Below are 24,878 nucleotides of genomic sequence, written 5' to 3'. Positions count from 1 at the left end.
AGGCCTATAGAAAATAATGAAAAAAATATGAGCGGAGTACCATTTTCCCTGAATATTTTTCCAGTCATTTGCTGCTCAGCAGCTTCTTGAGTCAGAATGCCTTCGTATTTGATGGCTCTTAGTGAATGTTGATAATAACAATTATCCCCCGTCAAAACCACACCTGCACCCCTGTTATTATCACAAGACAATGTGAAAACACTGAAGGTGAAGAAAGAAGGTTCTACAGCTGTTGGGAAACGTCTGGCTTTTGTTGGCCATGTCTCCACTAACCACATCTGGGACAGCTCTCTGACGCCCAGGTTTGCTGGCATGGAATGGCCTGTGCCTATCCTAGTCCTCTGTCTTACCCTCCAAACCAGTAAGTTATCTATTATCTATTACAGATCGTCCCTTGGCTATTTTATCTCCTGAACTGCTGCTGGGAACTGTTTGAGAGAGACCGCACTGGCTGGCCCATGCTCAGGCAGCCGAGGACACTTCTAAGATGTACGAAGAACCAATTTCCTATGCCATGAGATGTTCCTTACTCAGATGTAGCCACTGATTTAAATGCAGTTCTGATGGGTTTATAGCAGGCGTGTCTAACACACTGCTCGTGGAAATCCCTTTGATAAGACGGTAACTTTAGGTAGTCACAGCCTAAAGGTGTTAAGAAAGAGATGTGGTGTTGGATGGGTGTAAAATCAGTTGCTGCCACCCTACCAGTTCAGGTGAAACACGCATTAAAAAAAGGAATAGACTCTATGACTATGTGGTGCATAATACCTGAACAGTCCTAGATAATGGATAAACTAACATTGCTCAGGATATGCTGCTGTCAGTTCTGCTTTCTCAGTCGTTCCAGATGGTCTTCAGTGGTATTTCAGAAACAATCACAATATGCCTGCAGCTTTACTTACTGGTCCCTGTTTTTTCTCAGCAGCACGTAACTCATGTTCTGCCAGGCTGACACACATTTTCACATATTCAAACAGGAATAGGAGCATTTTTCTTGCACTAGTGGTGGTGTGACATACCCTTCATTTGCTCCTCCTTTTTCATATAATGCATTTATGAGCATTATATGATGAAGTTGATTTGCCAGGTTTGGAAATCAACAGATGGTGATGGGTATAGAGCTGAGCTGCAGTATACCCATGCACATCTCAATAGACATACAGATACATGTACACCGACAATCAATATGGATAAGATGGCAAATGTATTTGATCCTCAATGAGATGGCTTTAGAGTAATTCGCTGACATACTCACAGAGCTGGCCAAGGATCGTACCTTCTATGGTAATGGCTTGGTCTCCTCTCCTCTCCTGGGTCAGGGCTGCAGCACTGTGGTGGTAAAGTTCTGCTCCACTTTTTGCAGACCCTAATCTGTTCACCAGCTAAAGAGAATCATGCAGTACCAAATGAAACGCAGGATGTTTTTGTATAATAAAAATCTTCCTATACTACGTTACAAATTCATTGCAATTTACATGACAACAGAAATGGACAAAGCTGTGACCCCAAAGCAGAGCTAGAGTTTGAACGAACACATTGCTGCTCAGTGGAGCTCATGATAATGCTTTACCACAGATGGCTCGCACAGACAAATTACGGCACATCAGCTCACTTAGTTAATTTGCAGTTTGCTCTGCAGCCTGTGGCTTGGTCCTGAGGTAGCTCTGTCTCTACCAACAGGCACAGATTCCTGCTGTATGTCATTTAAGTAGTAAAGAGGTTTTTTTTGTTTATCATCCATTAATCGACTGGGTCTTAGCCAAGGGAATACTGGACCTTGGGATCTTAGCTAATGGCAAGTGCAAGGTAATGTGATTTTGCTAAAATTCTACTAGAAGTCTTTAAATTATATCAAACTTCCTACAAATGTCTGTGGAATAACTGTGAAGTTGCTGTGAGCTGAGCCGTTTACCATGGGTCAGCTGACCCCTGCTAATTTCCTAAATCGAGGTCAACTGGTTTTTATTGCTGAGCCCTGACAGCTTATAACTATTTTATTACAATGAATGCATAGACTATGACTAATTTTTAGAGAGTATTTTACAGCACATTTATTTTAATTTATTAGATTCTTCCATGTAGGCATACTTGTTAAACAAACAGGAATTTCCGTGGTTTACACTTCCATTTAGATTTAATTTCTTTCTTTTGGCTTTGGATGGTTTCTTTGTAGCAGCATGAATCTGTCCTAATTTAAACACGGTCCAGAAACAAAATGTCATGTCATAATGGTCCTAAACTTTGTAAGAGGTACTTCTAGAGATCCAGATCTGAATTTAAGCTACAGAACAAGCTCACTCAGTTATTATTTGAACCACCAAACCCTCAGATTGGAATATTCTGAAGCTTTTGGATGTTCACAATCCAGATCTAGTTCAGGAGAACCTGACTTTATATAAACTTTTTTTACATGGCAGGCAGCAGCAATTACTCAGCCACTATTCTCATGCAATGTGTCTCTCCCAGTAAAATGAATTCTCCTACCTATGTCATGTCAGAGAGCAGATCTTTAAAACTCTCCGAACTTACCTCACATTCGTAGTGTCCCATATCTTCATTGGAAGGGTTCTTCACCACCAGGACTATTATGCCACTCCGTGGTTCACTGAAAGTCTGGTATTTACTTGTGTTCTTCAACAGTACACCATCTTTGTACCATCTGCATGTGGAAAACACCAAGTATAAGCCAGAAAAAAAATATGCAGTGTCAAGAAGTCCCCAGCTCACTGATCCATCTGTCAGACCAGTGGGCAAACAACCCAAGAGTTAACCATTAGACAAAAATTTGGATCCTGGAAGATGGGTCTACGGGTTGGCAGATCACACGTGGATACTAAACTGCACAGGTTTATGAGATTCTTCTCAGATATTCTCATATAGGCAAAAGGGCTTCTAATCACGTGAAGCTACGCTGAGCTTTTTGTCTGAATACTCCAGGCTGGTTGCTGATGAAATAAATTCAGATGTAAGGCAGGGAGGATAAAGGAATGATAGAATGTTGTCAGGGCATTAGATCTGATACAGTCCTATAGCAGGTATTATCTGTAGGTATTTCTTTTCAGATGTTAGCAAGAATAAATTGCTGAGAATCTCAGGAATGTTGGGATCGGGAAGAGCCAGCATTGGGATGGGGCTAAGGTGGAAGACACAGAGAAGAAAGGGCAATAACCTTGAAAGAAAGGGCAGGAGACTCTTCTGACAATGCAAAATAGCAAAACAGGATTTGTCCTAGTGTGACTTGAAGAACTGACCTGATTTGAGGCCTAGGTGCTCCTTCGATAGTACAGGTAAACTGAGCATCTTCACCCTCGACAAAATAAGCATTTCTAACCTTGTTCACAAACCGTGGCGGCACTGCAAAGCAAAGATAAATGTAGCTAGTAGCTGAAAATATGATCAGATACAAAGGATGTGCCCCTGACCAGATAATTCTTATGATGTCTGCACACAAGACACTAAAGATCAAATTTTTTCACCTAAGAACAATTGACTGCACCTGTACATCAAATAACTTTTTTAAAGTATTACCCTGTAGATGTTATACAGAACTTCTAGGATGTCTTAATATTTACATTTAAGGTATTACATAGCAGTCCCCTTTAAAACAATGCATCTGTGCAGAACTTTACCTTGAACAAGGATCTTTCCTAAGGTACTGGCATTTCCAGCAGGACTGGAAGCAAAGCACATGTACTGTCCTGAGTCAACACCTGTTAGGTTGTCCAAGATCAACGTGCAAGAACCATCGGGATCTTCTATTATAATGTGATGGGGATCCACCTCCACAGGCTTTCCATCTGAAAGACAAAGGGGGGAAAAAAAATTAAATAGCTTAGTATCAATTATGTTTTCTCCTTGGGAATTTCATCCAGCCTTTCTGCTTGAGAGGACTGAGAGCTTTATTTGCTCTTCTGCAGCTGATGTTAGTAGTTGAGGAATGAGTTCTTCATCTTCGTCCAGTTCTCTACAAAACATCCCCTGGGCAAAGCACTGCTGAGGGACCTCATACATCATCAATCTTCATTTAATTTGAAATTTTCCCAGAGTGTGCTCTGTGCAGTTATAGCTCTGATTTTCTAGCCACAGGAACACCTCCAAAGTGACTGTAAACATGCAGAACAGATCTTTACAAGGTGTGAACTTATAGCAAAGCTATAAGTTTACTCTGCAATATGGTAATGCTGGGGAAAAGAATATGTCCACACAGCTGCCTGTGCTATGACATGGAAACATCTGAGCTAGTTCAAACAAGTTGTTCATTTACTAGAAGTTGTCTAACTGCCACAAGATGTGGCTTCATAAGGGCTAATAGGCAAACCTGAAAAAGAAGGGTGTATGAGCTCGTAGGAAGATCTATGTTACCTGAATTGCTTAGTAGCTAACTTTAAGACTAGACTTGGGTATCTCTAGGTGGTCAGCTTTCAGATTACCCACTAACCGAAGCAATATAGACAAAGAACAAATTTGGAAGATGTACTTCATGACTTGCTGCTCATACCTTTGTACCAGCTGACAGATGGCTTGGGAGTTCCCGTGACTTTGCAAGCCAGCTTGACTGTCTCTCCCAGCTCAGCTGTACACTCTGCCAGTTCTTCCTCAAAGTCTGGAGGTACTGAAACATCAGAATAAGCATGTTAGTTTGGAGGAGAGGGGGGGTCTCTCCATAGGATGGCTGCTGCAAAGTAAGATAGGAATAGCTATAATTTTTGCAAATCTGTGAGGTTCAGAACAGGAAGCTGAACAGAAAATTTTAGCAGCTAATGACTTTCCAGGTGACATGCTGCCCTTGCTTATCTGAGACTAAATTCAGTCTGTCAAATGTCTGTTGTTGGCTGTAAAGATGGGCCATAAAAAAAATGGGATTTGTTTCTGATCTGGAAGTATTTTCGGCCATGATTTTAATAAGTACATCCATTATTCAGACACAACACAGCTGCCACAGTTAGATAATTCCCCAATTAAAATGCACCCTTGATATCCAAACTAGTATTCTGTTGGTCTCCATACAATAAAATCTATGCTTTGTTAAGGGACTTTTTTTAACTTATTACTACCATATGATACTATGCAAAATTATTCTGATAGTCTTCCTCATTACAACACCTCACTAAAAGCACAAAAATAAAATGCCCAGACTTGTTTTCAGTGTATATACACTAAAACCAACTCTGTTCTGGCATTTTAAGATGCCAAATTTCCTTACTCTTTAAAGAACACCATTTCTAGCTTATACCTGGACAATAAAGATATAATAACCCTGCTGATAAATTTTGTGGATAGAAAATTGATGGAATCTCAAATGCCAGTGAGGATGAAGCAGCCTGAATGACAAGATAAAAATCCAAAGCAAACCCATGTGTGTAGATACAGCAATGTAAGCCAGAAGCCGAGTGGAGGATTTGGTACCCAACAAAGTCACAAGGGGCTTTATACTGGTATCAGCAGGACTCTGGGTCAGGTCCTGAGACTGCTTTTCCCACTGGACTCCGATGCTCTTCAAGCAGTGGGCCAGGGCCTTTGTCACCAAATCCTGTGGTCATCTCCCCTTCTGCAATCCCTGCCAGAGCAAAGGCATCTCTAGTGCCAACTCTGCAATTTGTGTTTTAGAAGTTTCAGTAAAGGGTTTCTCTTCTCCAGTCACACACATTTTCTGGGCTATTTTGCTGGAAAATAACATCCTCTGCTTATTGACAAGAATGTATGAATATGAAGACAGGGAACTGAGCAACCACCTCAGTCTCTGACTCTGATCCTCCATCAGAGGCAACCCACACCAGTTGAAACGGCCAGGGATAGCCAGCTCTTCTCAGCTTATCAGCCTATGTTTTCCACACTTGGGTTATGGACTTTGAAGAGTAGTTAGAAAGTTACTCATCTGCTCTGCTATTGCCTAAAAACCTCTACAGGTCCTGTGAGACCTCTGTCATGTAAACTTAATCATTTCAGTGATATACAGTCTTGGCTCCCTTGATGGTAAATGGAGAGAGTCAAACACCACTGTGTCCCATCCTGGTAAAGATACCTTCCCCAGCTCAAGTGGAGGACCTAACACTGCTATAATTATTCTGGTTAAAGCTTATTGTGTGCTGTCAAGTCATGTGCGTTGTTATATACAGCAGTCTGTGATGCGATTAAAGGAAAACCTCTAACCCTAGTTCAGTTTAAGAGGTGGCAAATGACCCTAGATGGTTTCTCTCCTTCTTTTGCTAGTCTCCTTCTTGAATCAGAGAGACCACCCAACAAAAAACTAAGAGGTTTGGGCTATCTCAGGCCATACTCACTCCAGACGGGCTCGCTGATCCGTTGCTGTATGCCACAGATCTCCTTCACCCAGGAGTTCTTGATATTTACTGTACGCGCCTGGAGGAGATACTTGCGGACCAAGTCCTCCCGTTCGTGCCAGATCTCAAACGCCCGGTCATCCCCTTCCACAAGGTCGTTCACATCTATGTTGTTCAGCTGCACGACAGGAGGACAAGAAAGTCAATGCACATCCCGTGTTCTTAAGGCTGAATTTCCCACAGCTAAAAACCCAGAGTTTAGGACAGTTCAGATCCAGCCTTTGTGAACCAGAACAGTCTTCAATCACGGCTTGAAATGGAAACAACTATTCATCACCAGCAAGTCTCCTGCTACCAGTGTGTGCCCTCTTTGGTGGACAAGAGTTGTGCCATTCCCATTAAAGCTATATCAGATGCTCCAACAGCAAAAGGGATCATTTACACCGCTTTTAAAGATTTTTCAGATTGCACGAGCAAGGCAATGTGGCTTTGGCTGAACAGCAACCGGGGTCACTTCGCAATCCTTTCCCCAGTATACTTTACTTTCTGGTTACCAAACAGACATTTTCCTGGGACTAATTATCGCATTTCAGGGAAATAACATCTGGCATTAAAGTGTATCCCAAGGGTGGGACACACTGCCTCTGCAGCGCAGCGCTGTTGGGCCCAGGAACAACACGGTTAGGGGCTACATGAAAAGAAGTTACAGAGCAGGCACTCTCTGGACAAAGCATCCCTTTTTTCTTGGAAAATAAAATCTGCCTATGAATATCAGTGAGGACAGTGATAAGGACTTTTGGAAGGCCCTGACTGGGCTTGGTCAAGAACTCCATGTGTTTTTTTATTTTGTTGGTTAGTTTTTACTGGAGTTGAGCATCTACTGCCTTGGGAAAACTCTTTCTGCAGTTTCTTGCAGTTTTAACCTGAGCCCTGAATGCCTGAAGATAAGCTGGTCAAACCCTTTGAATTTTTCATTTCTAAACAGGAATTGGTGTCAGGGAAGGACATAACCAGGAGAAAGTACCACTGGGAATGTAGCATATGACTAAAACAGCATTTCCTCCAATTTACTACCAACATTACAGAGTGCCAAAACCAAAGATCTACCAATGCTAGCAAATACTATAGACAGCAAAATTTCGCGCACTTATGCAGTTAACTCAGTGAGCTAACAGACATGAATAAACACTTGTGCATGTAATCTCATCGCTTCACCGTAAAAATCCACCCATGCTTCTGACGGTTTCTGACATGTTTCTGACAAGTTTAACAGATTTTGGGGTAGACATAGATTCTACTTGTGGTTCAAAAACTTTTGGAAACAAAGCAATATCTCAAAAGGATTAGTGAAATGTCCCATTTAGATGACCAGAAGCTGGATATAAACATGAAGTTCTCAATGACAGAGAAATGCTCTAGGTGAGGTTATGATGGTCAGACCTTCATGATGTTCTTAAAGATGTAACTGTAGGTGTCTGTCTTTGTGTCTCGCTTCGGTTTGCAGATCACAATATAATTTTTGAAGAGGAAGACATGTCTTTTGTGTCCTTTCCATGCCACTCTAGCTCCTGGAGCTCCTTCCCACACAATGAAGTGGCCCTGATAGGAAAAAAGAAGGAATAGCACATAGTGATAACTCTGGAATATTTACCACGATGATGTCCGACCATCATTTTTCAGTGAACAGATAACAAATGTTTACTATTACATTGTCACTTTATGTGCCTCTAGTTTGTTACACCACAGCAGACTGTTTCTAATGCTAAAGGTGATGCATCAGACTGACAGCACCAACGGGATGCACACAGTGGTTGTCATTACTTTGACCTTTACATGGTATTCTTTGTTGCCAGAAAAATACAGAGCTCATGTCAAGTAGGCACAGTCCACTAGTACTAGTGATAATGGAAAATTATATCCTGTGTGTTATACAGACACTTTATCCACTCACTTGGTCTCCTTCACCAGAGCAGGACAGTCATTTCATGTACCTTCAGACACATACAGGTCAGTTAGTGACATGGCTTCCCCCTTGGCATCATTAGGGAGAAATAAGTGCCCTTGGGGTATGATTCACTGGAGTCTTTTTTTTTTTTTTTCTTCAGATGTCTAAATGTGCATAGATGAATCCCCACCAGAGGGTCTCACTATCACTGAAATTTAGTCTTACAACTCCATTCAGCAATACACTGTGATTCCCATGGAAGACATAGGATACAAACAGGCAGAGTAAGTGGCTTGCCCAGCATGACACAGTACGTCTACCAAGAAACAGGAATTTGAGTAAGGGTGCTGAAAGTCCCAGACTAATGCCCCAATAGCTGGCTCATCTTTTCTCTGCACTCCTAAAACACACATCTGTTTCATGAAAAAGACCTGGAGAAGCACACAGGTCTTTTGAAGATACATGAACAGCCGTGGGAGAATTTGATCTGAAGTTTTCACATGGAGGATATGCAATGTATGCCATGCTACCTTGGACTGACATCCCAGCAAACTAAGCCCTTTGAAAGAACTGTGTCAAATGAAAGCGTGTAGATTGAAAAGGCCCAGTGAGCTTCTAACACTTGAGGAATCAACATGAAAACCCACTGATGCCAGTAATTCCAGGAGTTGGCCCATGTGGCTCACCAATAATAAGAGAGGAGGAGAAAAAAAGAAAATGCTTTAAAAATCATCTGGCAGCCCAAAACAAGTCTGTTCCTGTTTGATGAGCAGGTTGGAAAGGCCAATAACTACATTATGTGTGAATTGCTCCATAAACATCTATGCTCTGGTGCTTCAAACCTTAAGGAAGCCAGGAGCCCCATCTCTCTGAACAATAAGAAAGGCAATAAGCAAATACTCTCTTCCAGATACGATTTCTAAAGAAGTGTCTTGTAGGACCTAAGGCTACTTAGAAACTAAGAAGGCATGCATAGCACTAATACTGACTGAGAAATTCCAGTTACCTGTCGGATGGGTTCACCAAGGCTTTCCAAGGTCCCTGGATAATTCTCAATGAGTGAGACGTGGAGGTTGTTTTCTGCTCTTCGGGTGAGTGCAGACACAACGGCATAAGCCTGCTCCAGCAAAGTGCAGTTTTGGCTATTTCTTGCTTTGTTTCGGATTAATTCCTGTATATGAATGAAAAAAATGTTACTGGGCGGTCAGAAAAAGACCCCCAAAACATTTCCTTGATAGCCAAAGAGTTTCTCAATATCTGTTCCAGCTCTTTCATCTGAGCAACTTTTGTCCCATTCTTTCGCCATGTGCTGTTTAGCTACTGAAGTCTCCTCTTTCCCACCCGTTCTGCAGCCTCATTGACTAGCCAGTCTGGCTTTTCCTTACATCAGTTGATATTAGACAAAGTTGAAGCAAATACCAGATATGCATCAGTGACTGAAAACTAAAAACCCCAAAACTATCCTAAATGTATCCATTGCATTTCTCTTGCGCTTACCCCGACGATACCGTAAGGCAAGCAATTCATGTGGCAGTGCTAAACTAAGGGTCATTATTAGATTAAAAACAAGAGAGGATGGAAAAAATAGGAAATGGAAGTTATCCTTTTCTTCCACATTTGTTCCTGTTCCTCTCTTTTAGTAATGAAGGCATGCTCACTCTCTCTTCCAAGAGACCCTTTAAAGTGTTGGTGGTTGTGTGCAGGCAGGGGTTCAAAATTAGAAACTTAATTTGAACCTTCTTGAAACTATTCAAACTGCTCACTTCTGTAATGCTAGAATACAGAAATGTTTTTGCAGTCTTCTTTCTGACTATCCTAGTGCTATTTCCCATGAAAAATACTCTTAAAAAAATACTACTTTGAAACTTTCATTTGTGGTCTTGGCTAGAACCTGAGATAGTAGGACAGATGAAAGCTTGAAAGATGAAACATTTCAGGATGGTAGAATGGGGCAAAGCATTTAAGAAAACAAAAATTTCATCTTACTATAATGTCAGTATAAAACACAAGGAGAGAAACTGGTAAGTTATTATCTTACACATTGGAAATTGCTTTTTTTTTTAATAACATACCTGTTGCTGGGTGTGAAGCAAATTCATACTTGTCTTGGATATATACATACATGTATTCATATATATGTATATAAGCGTATATTTTTATACATACATATAAGCATATATTTTATATACACATATATGCATGTATTTAAAGATCATTCTCATAAAGCTTGCTGAACTTTATGTGGTTGGAGACTGTGAACCTCTACCTGGATTTATATTTACAAAACTATTTAGAGAGCACCATCACTGGCAACGTTTACTGTCTTACTCAAGCAGCTTTCAACTGTAGTTGCATCAGAAGAAAGCCGAGTAATATGAAATAAAAATAAAGTCTTTTTCTACACAAGCTGCACAGCACAGAACATAAGCTTATCAGATATAAGTGTATAACAAAAGCTCTTCACCTTGATTATAGTCTGATACTGCTGGATCCTGTTTATGGGTTTTTCCAGGTAGTGCTGCAGTGGTGGGATAAGTGGCTGTGAAGGATCTTCATTAGTTAAAATTTCATCTGTGTATCTCTGAAAAAAATACATAGAAGAACAAGGAAAGGTTGTTACAAAGAACAACAGAAAAGATTACTCCTTTGAAAATGCTCATTTGATGCTGGCTCATAGACCTAACTCAGCCAAAGTTGGAAAGCTCCACTAGACCTTACTACCCCAGATTTTGGAGAGCTGTAACCCTCCCCCATCCTTTACCAGCTAGTTATTATTTTAGACTACAAGATGTCCGAAACGCTGAATATGTCTGCTTTTCCAGTGCAGGACTGACGCTGGGGAAATGTGATCCAAATCTTGCGGAACCAGATGCTGCAAAAGGAAAGATCAGCATCTTTGGGGGGTGGGAGGGCAGGACTGGGTGAACTCGGTGCCAGCAACTGGTGCCAGACCTTGGTCGAGTGTGGTCCATGTGTTTGCAGTGCAATTCACTGGCAAACTTTAAGCTGGACTAGCTGCAAGTAGGAGACCCAGGATCCGGGCATGGATATTAGGGAGGCTGAGAGCTCGTGCTGATAATTTGAGGGATATGTGAACGTGAACGTGTACGTTTGTTTTCTAGCAAGCATCAAGCTGGACTAGCTGGTGAGTAGGAGGCTCATGGAGAGGGTAAAAGCGCTCAGGACCGAGGTGTGGGTATCGGATCCATGAACATGCATGTGCTCGTGGGTCTGGAGTGTTGTGTGTGTGTTTGCACTAGTGAACTTCAATGCTGAGCAGCTGGAGCAGAGAAACAGGATTTTCCTATCTATACTTACTTTTTATGTGAGTTTGCTTGGTTTTACAATGTGGTGGCCCTTAAAACATCCCTTAATTACAGTTACATAATTACAGCCACATTCGTATCTGTATAGTCTTTATAATATTCATAAATGCATAAGTATATGTAAATATGTTCTCATATTGATTGTGCTGACCAGGAAGAGCTAGACAGTGGATACAAAATTATTATGTTTAGCAATGATTTCCCACAAAAATATTTAATAATCCTTTTCAGGATCATATCTGTGATTAATAACTACATTTCTTGATGCAGTGGATTATAGGATGCATGTTCAGCAGGTACTTTGGCTACTGTTTTACCTTGTAGAAATCCTGGACAGCTTTGCTGACAACAATTGACTCAGCCTGTACCCTCCCCACGAGGTACTGGATGTACTTATTAAACTCTGCTTCATGCTTGATAAAGCACATGGCCACATCATCATCAGTGTCACATTTCTGCAAGCCTTGGAGGAAGACACTGTGGAGACAAAGAAAAAACGGACATCTGAGGAGAAGGTGATGGAATGAGGCTAGAACACAGCCCCAGCAGCCAGACCTTTAAATCAGGCAATTTCAGATTAACACACATTAAAGGAAATGACAGAGGGAAATGAGGGATGTTGCCATGTTAGAATTAAACTTCTCAATGCATCGTCATTCAGCATGATGCTGTCTCTCTTAGCTGCAATGTATGAAATGCCCTGCAAGGAAGGTAGGGATTATTTTCAAGGGCTTAGCTCAAGTTGGGAAGTTAACCCCTCCTCAGATTCTTTTGCCTCAGTTTAAGGATCAATGAGCCATCCACATGAGTGAAGATAGAGATCCTCACTCTGTTTCACAAAGGATGTTGAGACAGGTTCACGTGCATAAAGGTTTTTAGCAGTCGGTAGCTGATGACATACATCAGCTCTAGCAGTTGAAGTTACTTTTGGGGAAAAACAAAAGGAGAGGGAGAAGAAAGAGAGGGAGGAAAGAGAAGGGAAATCTCTTCTCGTGGCCCAGCCAGGAAAAGTGCCAGATATCCCACATCAGCGTCCTCCCCATTGCAGAAGCGGTGCCCCCCATAATGATTTCCCCAGAGTAACAATATATTTTTCATTGCAACCTGCTCAAACTCCTTATTGGTTGCTCCTGCTTGCAATACTGCTAGCACTGGTTGGAGCACACGTTGATCAGGGAAGATACTGCACGTTCACTGGGTTTTGACCTTTGTGCATGCATATTATTGATGACCCCCTAAGGTAAACTGAAAATGAGGACCACAGAGTAGGAAAATAGGGAAGAAAGGGCGATTCTCATGCTGTTGGCAGGGACTTCCCACAAGAATGATCGCTTCCCAAGAGAGCAAGGGTATCAAGGTGTAAAAGGAAGCCCCTTAGCAATGGAAAGCCTAAGGCACATAAGATATTGTACTACACCTCCTCTCCCTGGCAAGTAAAAGTATTTTAGCCTGGACCTTGGAAATTCACTCTGTGAACAGCAGATCTGCAGTAAATCCTTTTTTTGGACTAGGCAGAGGCGTTGTGCCACGGCGTTGTACCTGGGCAGCCTGCTACAGCTGGGTGCGTTTTGAATGCATGGGCGCTGGCATCAGTTTTAGATGAATGTATGTCTCTGTGAAGACACCGCTGAAGTGCCTGTGAGACCATGCTGCCCTTTTATAATAATTCACTGTTTCTCTGCTATTTTTGCTTAAAAGTGTCAGAAATAAGCTGGACATATGAAGCCTTGAAACTCTGAAGGGTATTACGGGAGTCCCAGCCCTGTGCTCTGACTTAAGCTATGCCATCATCTATCATCCAAAACGGACCATCAATTCCCCTGCATCTCAGCACTGCCCGGTACTCCACATCCTTCACAGTAATAATAGTTACCGCAGCTCTGACACCAGGTATGTGAGCCACTCTTTGGTCTCAGATGAAGGCACGTGGGAATGCCCACCTGGAATGGAAACGAGCAATGTCATCAATATTTCTGAAGATGGTGGATTTCTGACTGGCGACAGCTCCCGGGACATTGGGACAGGTGTCGGTGAACTTAAGATGATGAGTCTGGAGGAACTGTAGATCTTGAATGTAATCCTCTTCTGAGATCAACAGCTCTTGAATAAGAACGCTGAAGGGAAGACAAATAGGCAAAAAGAAAGCACAGAACATGACAATTATCCTTGATATGCTGAAAGACTTCCTCAGATATAGGGCACCCCAAAGTACAGACATACTGAAGTTTAGGATTTTTGTGAAATCAGAGAGCCTCCAGAATTACATCATGTAACCCCCTTCTTTCAAGTCACCCGATATGATTTAGATTGCCTGGGATTTTCCTAGGCTGAAATCAATGGTAAAAATCAAAGATAAAAAATTACAGGTCTGAGAGAATCCTGAGAGAATCAAGGGTTTGCTTGATTCTGGGAAAGGGAAGGTGGCAGGACTCAGCAGAACAAAACCAGTGACTCTGAGGGGAGGGACCTAGATGCCAACATTCATGTTACTTCAGAAGGCAGAAAAACTCAAAGGTGCAAATACCAACTGACATAAGCTCACCTTAGCTTCCTTTTATATTCGTCTTCAGAAACAAACTCGCCAGGGAACTCAGGAGCTTCTGTTGTTCCCCACTCTGGTGACAACTATAATACAAGAAAAAAGAAACATTATTCTTTATGATAACAGTGCTTTTATCAATACACACTGAGGAATATTCCTTGTGTGTTCACAGTCCCTTTCAACAGTTCCTAAACCGGTGTGAAATGTATTTTTTGCTGGAGGATGATTAGGTCTTTCAAACCCAGACACCCCCCCACATATACAGAAATGCTGTCTAATCAGAACATGAAAAATCCCAATCATGTTGCAGGCCCCTTCAACAACCTCTTCATCCATCACTCCTTGCAAAAGCGATGGCACTGAACCGCAACAGGAGCAAGTAATTTTAGATGAGAAATAAACGCAGCGTGATCTGTCACCTTTAATTTTTTGTCCAGATAAGCTGGAGACACCCAACCCTGTCGAGAGGGGCTAGATTTTGTGGGTTTAGTCCTGACCAGCCACTTCAGAGGATGAGCTGAATCAAGGACTTCCACATATTGGCCTTCCTTCAAGGTGATGGTCTCCCTGTCAGGAGCAGCAGGCACGTAGTCAGCTGTGACCATGTAGACGTCAAAGATCTGCAAGCATGAAATGACAGTTATTGTGTGCTCTGAATACAGAATACAGTAACACCAGCAGAATGTAAGTGCTTATCTGTGTCTAATGTTTTATTCTCCAGCCCTTGTGCAGCAAACAGAATCACTGTTTGCATTTTGTAAGGAGAAGACTAAGTCTCTAGGAGGCTCAGGCCATATTTTCAAAACTATCTGAGGTGTTTTGGATTCACACTATGAAACAGTGGATTATTCTCCCAAGGCAAAACAAACAGTGGTCCTGAAAATGCCAAAGTAGGTTAACATTTCCAAAGTTTTAATAATCTTTTTTTTTTTTTTGAAGTGTTTGAAATGAACACCCAAAAAAGATCTAATTTTCACAAAATTCACATTTTTCTCATGAAGAACTTCTCAACAAAATTCTGCTGACCAACTCTATCCAAGGCCACAGAAAATCAAGCTCTGAAGCTCAGCCATGGGAGCAAAAGGTACCACATAATGAGTATGCTTTGACCACGTTGACTTGAACAGCAAGCATCAGAATTTGGTTCTGTGTGCTCTGTATCGCAGACCCAATATTTAGCTACTAAATATACCTACTAAAGTGAAGTACATCCCTAAAGGGGATGGAGATCCTTAAAACATAGGAGATTGGTCATTCTAAGTAAAGTTTTCTCCTTGGGTCAAACTTGCCCATAAAGATATCATACCTCTCCTCTGGAATCCCCATCTTCAGATTCAGAGGAGGACTCCTGAGCAATGGATGAAGGTCTGGATCGTCCGTGGCGAGGAGATGCAGAGGGAGTTTTTGATTCATCATCACTTTCTGCACCTGGCACTCGAAGTGTAGCTAAAAAGCAGAGCAACAGCAAAATGTGAAATCAAGGTCTCCAATTTGAACATGAACCAAATCTATAATAATTTTCAATTTCATAAAAACAAATATTCCCTAGGAAGAGCATTTGTAGTATTTAGTGTGATCTCCTATTGGTATTTAGGATTACATAAATAATTGGGACGTTTTAATGCGTGAGGTCGCATGCCTACTGCATGTATTGCCACTGCACTGCAAGAATATTTGTAGGAGAGGCAATACCTCTATTTTTGCTTGAAGATAAAGTTTTGCTACAAGATAACCAGTATATGATACACAAGCCAGGATTTTTCATTGAATTCAGCAAATCATTGGATTACTGCACAGCTGTGCACACTTTTCAGCCTCAACTTGGTTTTAAAATCCCAGCGTGAGCTAAAACTTGAAGATGTGGGAAGTCTTCAAACCAGGATTGCTTTCAGACTGAGGAGTGATGAATATCTGAGGAACTCCAAATACCTAAGCTGTTCAAAATACACTTCCATTTTTACAACTTGCCCTCCACTCTAAAGCTTACAGTTACTACTGCTTATTTAAACAAACACTGTATGCATAAAATGGACATGAACCATCTTAGTTTCCTGTAATAGCTTTTTTCCTAGTTCAAAACTGTAGACTGAGACATGCAGTGGATGGACTCTTACTAAAAATTCTTAGTCCTCATCATTTTACAAATGTTCATATGTTTAGGTAGGATGACTGTCTTAAAACCTGCTTCATAAATCTCACTGATGTTTAAAGTCCAAATGATACCTGAAAAAAAAGATTGCATATTTTTCTACACTAATTAAATTGTGTTTTTCAGGTTCCTTACCCTGACTTATTTTTGCAGATACCATTTCTGAGATACGTGAGGTGAGTTTCTGGAAAAACTCTTCTGAGCCAACATCAGCTAATGAAATAGGGCTTTTGGGTACACCTTCTCTACCAGTTTCAAGGTCTCCTGGAAAAGAGAGAATTTTCTATTAAGCAGGCATTGTCATTGGAAAGTCATCTTTTTTGAGTAACAAAAGCTTCTGAGGAAGGAAGGTCTAATTTTCTTCACTTCCCCTGTTTTTAAAACTGTGCTTGCTCATATTTCATCCAAATAATTCACCCTTGAACAGAGACCAGTCCTGAAAAGTTCCAACCTTTCAGATAGTTTCAAGAAAACAGAACAAAAGCAGGTGGTAATCATGGAATACATAGACAATCTCAGCTGTAGATGTGAAGGGCAGGAGTAGAAGAAAGAAAATAGCTTCTCTTACCTTCTCCTGTTTCAGAGGGATGAATAGCTCTGAAAGAGTAAAGCAGAGTTAAAAGTTAAAATAAAATGTGTAGTAAGGAGAGCTAAATGAGAAAATCCCCGTTCTTCTCCCACCTTGTACATGAAGGCTGGAAATACCTACGTTAGGGCTCTGGTTTGGACTGCAGGTGCTGGTAGCTGATACTCACCAGGGCCACTAAGAAATGAGAATTGGGGCACCTGGCTCATAATGGGCACAGATTCACTTGGGTGCCTTAGTCTTTGAGCCAAATCCCATCTGAGAATTCTCACTCTTCCTGGCTTTTATTTCAAACTGTTGCTTGAGAAGAGCTGGCTGCTCAGGGAGTGGGTTGCAGAACAGGGTAGCCTCCATCTCCCTGGTGCTACTGGGACTTTATTCCCAGCTGACACTGAAATAAAACTATTCGAGTTGGAGACATTATGTCAAGTGGAATCTGTAGCCTTAGTCAATTTTTAGTGAACTAATGCTCAAAGAATGTTTGTCATGTTTCCCAAGACTACAGCTCCGTCAAAACACTAATATCCTGAAGTCAACATCTCTGCTTTTTGGAGGCAGGATATAAATTGTCATTGCACAAGCTGATCTGCCCCAATTCTCTGTTAGTACATAGGAAGCAGAAGGAAGGTCACTCCACTTGATATATGATAAACCATATACCCCTAAGTATGCCTAACAGAGCCTAGGCACATCCTAGGGACAGGTTGCAGTGGAATAGCCGAATTCACACTGCAGCTTGCTTCACTTTCTTCGCACTTCAGAGGAAGACTGGTCAAGCCTTTTAGGCTAGACATATTCTAGAAGCTAATGTCTGTTCAGGTGGATACCACATTTCAGGCTGTGTCTGCCTAGTATACAAGCCAAGGATGGCAAATTGAGGAGGTTATTCTTCAGGTGCATTTGTAAACAAGAAGTTTGTGAACAGATCCTTTTCATCTACTTCTTTTTCTGTGAAGTATCAGTGTATTTCAAAGTTGGCAAGTAACAGTGAGACCTTGACCCTGTGAATTTTTTTGGCATTCTGCTTAGGAGATGAAAAAGTAGCAAGAGTTTTATATGACCTACCCAATTTTTATTTTTTTTTCTTTGTTCCTATCCTCCTTGATAATCAAGCATAAATGGCTGGCATTGATACTAGAGTATTTATAGCACTTTCCATACTAAGACCTCAAACTATTTTAACTCTGGTGCTGAAACATGAATATAAGATATGAACACTGCCTAAAAGTGACTCTTGGGAAGTTCTACAGGGTGGTACCTGCATTGCTCCACTTCGGCCTGGGTGGCCAACCACTTACCCCAGTGTGGTCATGATGGCTTCTGACACCATCACGCGCTCCTGGGTCAGAACTTCAGCCTCTTTCACTGCAAGATTAGGGTTTATCATCAGAGGTCAGAAGGCAGAGAATGTTCTTTTTATGTATTTAATATAAGCACGTTTTCTAGATATGGATTACTGGGAACACTAGAATACTGAATCTGCCCTGTTAGCAGCTCCTAACCTGGGAAACCTACTCCCAACTCATATGATGCAAATAGTTTGCTCCTCTCCCTGTTCACGTAGACGTATGATTGCCCGATTTCTCCACGCTGCTCAAGCTATGCTCCTCTAACTCTTGGTACAATAAAACTGTGGGATGCAAGGAAGGATAACAGAAAAATGGAGTCCTTCACAGTGTGGCCCCCGCTCCCAGCCTATATTTGCTTGTCCCCTGTCTTACTGAAGGAATTGTGCCAGAATAGGCCCTGGAAAGCTCTGCAAAAGGGGAAGCAAATGACTCTAGCTGCCTTAAGGCAATTCTGCAATGCCAAATAACTTAGCAGAGTGAAGAACTCAAAATAATTTTTCAAATGGTGGCTTTTTCTAGTTACTTTACATTGCCTTTCTTCCTTTCTTTTCCCTTTGTGCTTAATTTGGTTGTTTCTTAGACTTGTCTTCTGTTGATACAGGAAAGGTGCTGCTGTTAATCCAAAATAGGGTCAGAAATCTAAATTACTATAGAAGTAACAAGTGTGATCATTTGCAAGACAAGCAAAGTCATGGCTAATCTTGGGAAAATGCATTTTTTTTTTCAGTTGCTTTCTCTTAGGCACTGTATAAAAGGTAACATAGAGAATGTGTTTGTATTGTAACAAAGATTTACCATCTGCAACTTCCAGGGTGGCCGTGCAGATGGACTGGCCAGCCTTGTTGGTAGCAATGCACGTATAAGCTCCACTGTACTTCTTTTTAACATCCAACAGGATTAGACTGTGATGCATATTTGAACTGGCAAGTTTATATCCAGGAGTGTCTGGTTTGATCCACAGGATATCTTCCTGAGACTCTTCTTTCAGCCAAGTGATAGTTGGGGGTGGATGTCCTAAAGGAAAACCAATGCAAGGAGCTTTAATTTTCCTAATGGTGTTCCTTCCTTACCGTTATGAGCCATGCTGTGAATAAATGCTATTTTGATCTGTTTCCTGATGCTTTCCCAACAATAACAGGCTTAATATATAATAAAGAAACATAAACCTTTCTACAGCACACTCATAAGGACATTAAAACTTTTTGTAAAACCAAAACTGTTAATCAACACATTTTCATGAGACTAATAAGTGTTACTATCCCTATTTTTACATACAGGAAAATGGAGGAGAAGATGAGTAAGATGCTTTTCTGTAAAGCACGTAAAGTCTCTTACAAAGTTGGGAGTAGAGTCCCAGACTTCAGATACAGGAGATGAGGTTGCAATAACTTGGGCCAGAGAAAGTCTAGAATGTGTCAAGAAGTTATGCAATTTAAGTGTTATGCAGAGAGGCAAGGTATCTATCCACTTACCTTCAACTTTTACAGATAATGTGATGCTTGCACCTTTTTTCACCTTTTTATTAGTAAATCTTTCTAGGAATCTTGGTGGTATCAGCTGCTCATGGGAATCTGAAAATGACATTATTGATGAAACGTGGTGACACCTTCTGTGTGAGTTTAGACTACTGAAAAATTCCTAGGGGTTCTGTTACCACCTGCTATGGCTTCTCTCACCTGTTTCTGATGGCTCTTCTTTCTCATCAGGATCTGTAACACAAGAAGAACAAACAAAATGACAAATACCTTTCTGTCCATGAGTTGAACAAAAAATCCCAAAACCAAACAGTGATTCCAGGGGATTACTCCTTGCAGGAGATATGACACAGAAATGTAAGTATAATTTATAGAGGCCCTCAGTTTTAAGAAAGTGAACCATTAAAGTTAATGAGGTTGGGCAGGTATAAAAATCTATGTTTCTGAGACAACAGTCAGACCCTAGAGAAGTGACATATCTCATCTTTGGGACACCTGGTAAATTTATAGGTGAACCAAGATTAAATCGTGTCATCTTTTATCTACAGACTTCCCTACCTCACTTGACTTACCTTGGTAGGTTTTTGAAGAAAAATAACTACATAAAATGGAAAGAGCCACTGGAATAGAGAAAAGCAGGTGCCAAAAATAGTCCAATACCTACCTTTGACTAGCAGCCTGGCTGACGAAAATGCAGAACCAGCAGAATTGATGACAAATATTGAGTACTGGCCAGCATCTGCCTTAGTGACATCCCGAATTTCCAGTGAGTGGAATTCCTGTTTATCAGTCTTGAGGATGCGATCCGAGGCTTTTAATGGCTGTCCGTTTTTGAACCAGTAGAGACGAGGCTGTGGGTACCCTGTGAGGAGCAGTTACAGACATGGAGAACAGAATGAATTGGCAACATCGATTTAGGAGCATCTCCAAACAGGCAGATCCTTCTGAGCAGAAGCTAAGGAATCCTCAGGTCTGCCCAGGGCTGCTGTTTCAGGGATTTATCCTATTAGGAATGGCTGCAAATTCATGAAATTCTATTTATCTGTTCAAGTTCTTCCCTCTCTCTTCAGTTTCTGGCAATCCCCATATTGGCTGCATGTGCAAATGCCTTCCAGGTTGGAAAGGTAACACTTAGGTCCGATTTGCAACGTACACAAAGAGAAAAGTTGAAGCCAAAACAGTTCGCATCATTTTTATAGGCAGCAATTGGAGAAAATAGGGGAATCTCTACCTCTCCCTACCACAGACAGTCAACACCGGGTGGATGTTTTTGGAGTTTTTAGGTTGTAGCAGCAATCCCCTCATAGAGTAAGGCAAATCCAGGACTGTTTCGTTTATTAAAGAGAAAAAAGGACACCCTCACTATCTTTTTTCCATTCCTTATTGCTCCTCCATAACTAATGCTCAGAGAATTACAGGACTCCATTTTCAGAAGCGTATGCCTGTAATTATGCCGGGAGACATGGACACAGAATGAGACACTTAATCTGCCTGAGTCTGCTGCAAAATCAATGTTCATCAGCATGAACACATCCTTCTAGCTGTTTTGTGCAAACGTGGTACAAGATGTACGGGCTGGACTCACAGCTGCAGAAAAGCACATCGGAAAAACTTGTCCAGCACTTCAACCTGACAGCAGGTCGAAGTGACAGTGACTGACAGTGCTGTGGGCTCCCCTCACCTTTCACCTTCAGGTGAAATTTAGCCAGTGATGCTCCAGGTGCCACATGAATATCATGAAGCTCGTCGAAGATCTGGGGCAATTGCTCCTCCTCAGTGGTAGATTCCTCCTGTTCTCGGCTAAGAAGCAATTAGAAAGAAGAAAGTCAGCAAGCCAGAAAAGAGTTAGGAATCAGAATCACCTATTTTAGGTTAATTCAGTCTGTGGGTTTTGTCATCATGACAACAGATTCAGCACCACATGACATTAAAAGTAATCAACTGATACCATGAAGAAATATCCAAGCTAGCCCCAAGGCAGCCAGAGCAAGTTTACACATGATAAATGTCCAGCTGTTGCAGTTATTGCATCTTGGCTGGTCTAGCTGTTCCTTTATGACATTAAATTGGCCCTGCTAGATATAGCAAAACCAGGCTTGACAATAATATACATATTAATCTTATCAAGTCAGAAGTTAGAAAGAGCTACAGTTCAAAATTTTACCTTGAAATATATTCTTTGGCACTGTAGTAAGAAGATGTCTCTGTTGCATCTGCTGCTGTCTCATAGTCAGTGCTGGTCACTGTTAAATGGAAGAGGAAGTCTTTTCTATAATCTGAGCTTTGAAACTATTTTTCTTACTATAATTATAGTTTCCCTACTGATTTGAGTGAGTGGCAGGTTGATTTCACACTGCTACTGCAGCAGGAACCCACATGTCCCTGGATTATGGAAAACACCTCTGTTTATTTGAAAAGCTTTGCTCTGAGCCTTGCCTTGGAGCTGGCAAAACCCAACTGAACCCAAGAGGTTTGCAAGTGAAACATTTTGTGGGCAATGCATACTTTTTTTTAAATGTAAATGGTGTTTTTCTTGAAAAAAACCCAACTGTCCATCTCTCAGCAGGACCCCTTCCCTTGGTTTTTCTACAGTGATTTTGAGACTTACAATCCACTCGAAGCTCAGCCTTGGTTGAAGCAACCCCCATGTTGTTTTCAGCGAGGCAACGGTAAACACCCATGTCAGTGGGGACCACAGCTGTGATGATGAGCTGATGGCACCCTTCCTGGTCCTCATTGATCATGTAATGATCGTTTTCTTCAATAGCTTTCCCATCCTTGAACCAGCGTACTGTGGGGAGCGGTTTGCCAACGACAATGCAGTCAAAGCTGACTGGATATCCATCTTGTACCTCTTGGTTTTGGAGCTCAGTCATGAACATGGGAGCTAAAGTCCGGGTAGTTAGGAGAGAAGAAAGGAAAAACTTGGTTGTGTTAAAAGACGTATTTTAAGAGCACTGCTGCCCAGTGCCTGAAGACTTCTGGTTTCTAGGGTTTTTTAATTGCAGAATGATCTCTTTTCTCTGTGACAACAGTCAAGAAGAAACTCCCTGACAAACACTATGAAGATATTCCATAACTCTATAAGCATCGCAATACCACAGCTGCAAACCAGACATTGCCTCTGTTCCTCTCCTTGCTGAAATGTCTTGTCTCCCTCAGGACTGTTCTGAAAACAGATTCATTTATTAAAGTATTATAATAATCATAGCGCTTACGGCCATACTATTGTAGTAGGGGACATTTCTATTGTGAAAAGCAGCTTTGTAGATAAGTCAATACTTTGCAACCCCCTCCTTCATCACTAAGCTCCCTCCTCTCCCTCAAAATGAAAAAGAATAAACAATTCATTGTTTTTTCCAAAAGTGCAAATTTTCCAGAAAATTATCTGCACCAAATGAAAAACAAAGGCTTTTTGGAAGTTATTCATGAGTGAAAAGATAACATGATGACCTGCTCCAGCTGCCTTTTCCAAAGAATGAACAGGCTTGCTTCACCTACCTGTATCAGTAGTCAGCAACGGTGGTGGAGGTCTCACTACTGGTGGTGCAAACTTCCCATGGGTGGGCGGTGTTGCTTTCCCAATACGCAATTCAATTTTTTTAGGGCCTTGTTCCAAAATGTCAATCTCCACGGGAATTCCCAGAGCACCAAACATCTCTCTGAATCGAGTGGCAGCAGTTTTTGCCTCGGACAAGATTTCAAACTTGATGTAGATGTACTGGTCATCCTCACGATACGTCTGATGGTCGACCACCTCTAGGTCCCCTTCATCCGCACTGACAAAAAGCTCTTCCTCCACATCAGAAATCTCTGTTGAGATCTTGGCCTTGAAGAGTCTGTGAAGTCTCCTTCCTGCTTTACGGAAAGCATCATCCAGCTCGCTGCCGGACGAGCTTTCTGTCTCACTGTCAGTGCTCTGTTTAACCTGCTTCTCCTTCTGAAGAACTTGAGGTTCCTGATCGCCAATAACCACCTTAGCGCTGTGTGAAACCTTGCCAAATTTATTGGATGCCTCACAGGTGTATTTACCTGCATCTTTCCTCTCCAGGCCAGTGATAATCAAAGAGCAGGTCCCATCACTGTAATTGTCTATGTGATAGTAGCGACCGTCTGAAAGCTCTTCCCCGTCTTTCAGCCAACGGACTTTCATGTCAGTTTTGCTGTGGGCCACGCACTCAAGGTGGAGAGTGCTCCCAGGCTCACCAGAGAAATCTTTGAAGGTCTCAGTAAACACTGGGCACTCTTGTTGCTTGATCTCTTTCCTGACCTTGTAGCCTTTGAAAGCAGCTTGGATCTTCACAGCAGCCTTGTTCATGGAAGGATCATCTAAATCTGGTACTTCTGGTTCAGCTGGTTTAGCAGCTGGGGCAGCCACAACGGTCTCCATGCTGGATTTCTCCCACTGTTTCCATAATTTGCCTGTGGGAATGGACTGAACCTTGCTAGTCACACTGACGCTTGCCTTCCCGGCTTTCTTGAGGTAGTTTACTAGCGAAGGAGTCCCAGCTCTAGATTCATCATCTGAGCTTGTGAAAGAGAAATCTGCTTCTCCTGTCCTAGCCAGCTCATCACATGTGGAGTACTCCTCCGAGTAGTAGTGAGACATCTCTGCTTCCTCCTTCCTCAACTTCTGGAGCTTCTCGTCCTCTTCAGGCACCTCGCTGATGGAATCCAAGGTGGGCTCCCGGCTCATCCGGCGTTTCTTGGCCAGGGCTTCCCAAAGGAGGTGAAGATCTCCCTCCTGAGCAGCCTCAGGGGGTAAGCTGGGCTGGACGTGGCCATCCACAAGCTCTTCTGGTTGGCTTGCAGAGGGTGCTTCCTGGGCAATCTCTTTTAGCATTGTCACTGTGGGAACTGAGAAGAATTAAACTGATGTTAAAAGACAATGTCTGTAAGTAAGCTTTGAGAAAGCACACGGAAATATTACTCTAAAGTCTGGGTGGAAGAGTATCAGTGGCATTTAACTAAGCATTCTGTTGAGAACAAAATGTGAATTTAATATAACTGGACGTGGTCCTGGGCAACTTGTTCTAGGTAACTCTGCTTTATGCGAGGGGTGGACTACACTGTCTTCAGAAGTCCTTTCCAACCTCAACTATCCTGTGATGCTATACAAGCACTTAAAACATGGCCAGACAACAATTTTTTTATCCTTCACACACTTGAGCCCAATAAATAAATGTCTGCCCTTTTTAAATGTTGCAGTTGATGAATATCTAGTT

At 41.8% G+C, this 24,878-nt stretch overlaps 1 protein-coding gene across 15 annotated transcripts in view; it reads right to left on the bottom strand.

The window, feature by feature from the left end:
- The window catches only part of OBSCN (obscurin, cytoskeletal calmodulin and titin-interacting RhoGEF), a 192,026-nt gene that overhangs the window by 44,240 nt on the left and 122,908 nt on the right, over window positions 1-24,878 (bottom strand). For all 15 annotated transcript variants that reach the window (XM_075044005.1, XM_075044010.1, XM_075044031.1 and 12 more), the window contains 25 exons: window positions 23,155-24,510; window positions 22,262-22,540; window positions 21,818-21,896; window positions 21,335-21,453; window positions 20,318-20,515; window positions 19,855-19,887; window positions 19,651-19,749; window positions 18,974-19,192; window positions 18,128-18,194; window positions 16,812-16,840; window positions 16,379-16,507; window positions 15,401-15,540; window positions 14,514-14,714; window positions 14,095-14,177; window positions 13,493-13,666; window positions 11,870-12,029; window positions 10,691-10,807; window positions 9,233-9,397; window positions 7,722-7,880; window positions 6,282-6,459; window positions 4,499-4,612; window positions 3,630-3,797; window positions 3,252-3,354; window positions 2,530-2,659; window positions 1,277-1,382 (listed from right to left, as the gene is read on the bottom strand). In XM_075044005.1, the coding sequence (XP_074900106.1) occupies window positions 1,277-1,382; window positions 2,530-2,659; window positions 3,252-3,354; window positions 3,630-3,797; window positions 4,499-4,612; window positions 6,282-6,459; window positions 7,722-7,880; window positions 9,233-9,397; window positions 10,691-10,807; window positions 11,870-12,029; window positions 13,493-13,666; window positions 14,095-14,177; window positions 14,514-14,714; window positions 15,401-15,540; window positions 16,379-16,507; window positions 16,812-16,840; window positions 18,128-18,194; window positions 18,974-19,192; window positions 19,651-19,749; window positions 19,855-19,887; window positions 20,318-20,515; window positions 21,335-21,453; window positions 21,818-21,896; window positions 22,262-22,540; window positions 23,155-24,510 (4,605 nt within the window). The remainder of the gene's footprint in view (window positions 1-1,276; window positions 1,383-2,529; window positions 2,660-3,251; window positions 3,355-3,629; window positions 3,798-4,498; window positions 4,613-6,281; window positions 6,460-7,721; window positions 7,881-9,232; window positions 9,398-10,690; window positions 10,808-11,869; window positions 12,030-13,492; window positions 13,667-14,094; window positions 14,178-14,513; window positions 14,715-15,400; window positions 15,541-16,378; window positions 16,508-16,811; window positions 16,841-18,127; window positions 18,195-18,973; window positions 19,193-19,650; window positions 19,750-19,854; window positions 19,888-20,317; window positions 20,516-21,334; window positions 21,454-21,817; window positions 21,897-22,261; window positions 22,541-23,154; window positions 24,511-24,878) is intronic.

This window comes from Buteo buteo, chromosome 2 (genome assembly GCF_964188355.1).
Source record: "Buteo buteo chromosome 2, bButBut1.hap1.1, whole genome shotgun sequence".
NCBI classification, from domain to species: domain Eukaryota; kingdom Metazoa; phylum Chordata; class Aves; order Accipitriformes; family Accipitridae; genus Buteo; species Buteo buteo.
This window is presented reverse-complemented; position numbering and strand designations above follow the sequence as displayed.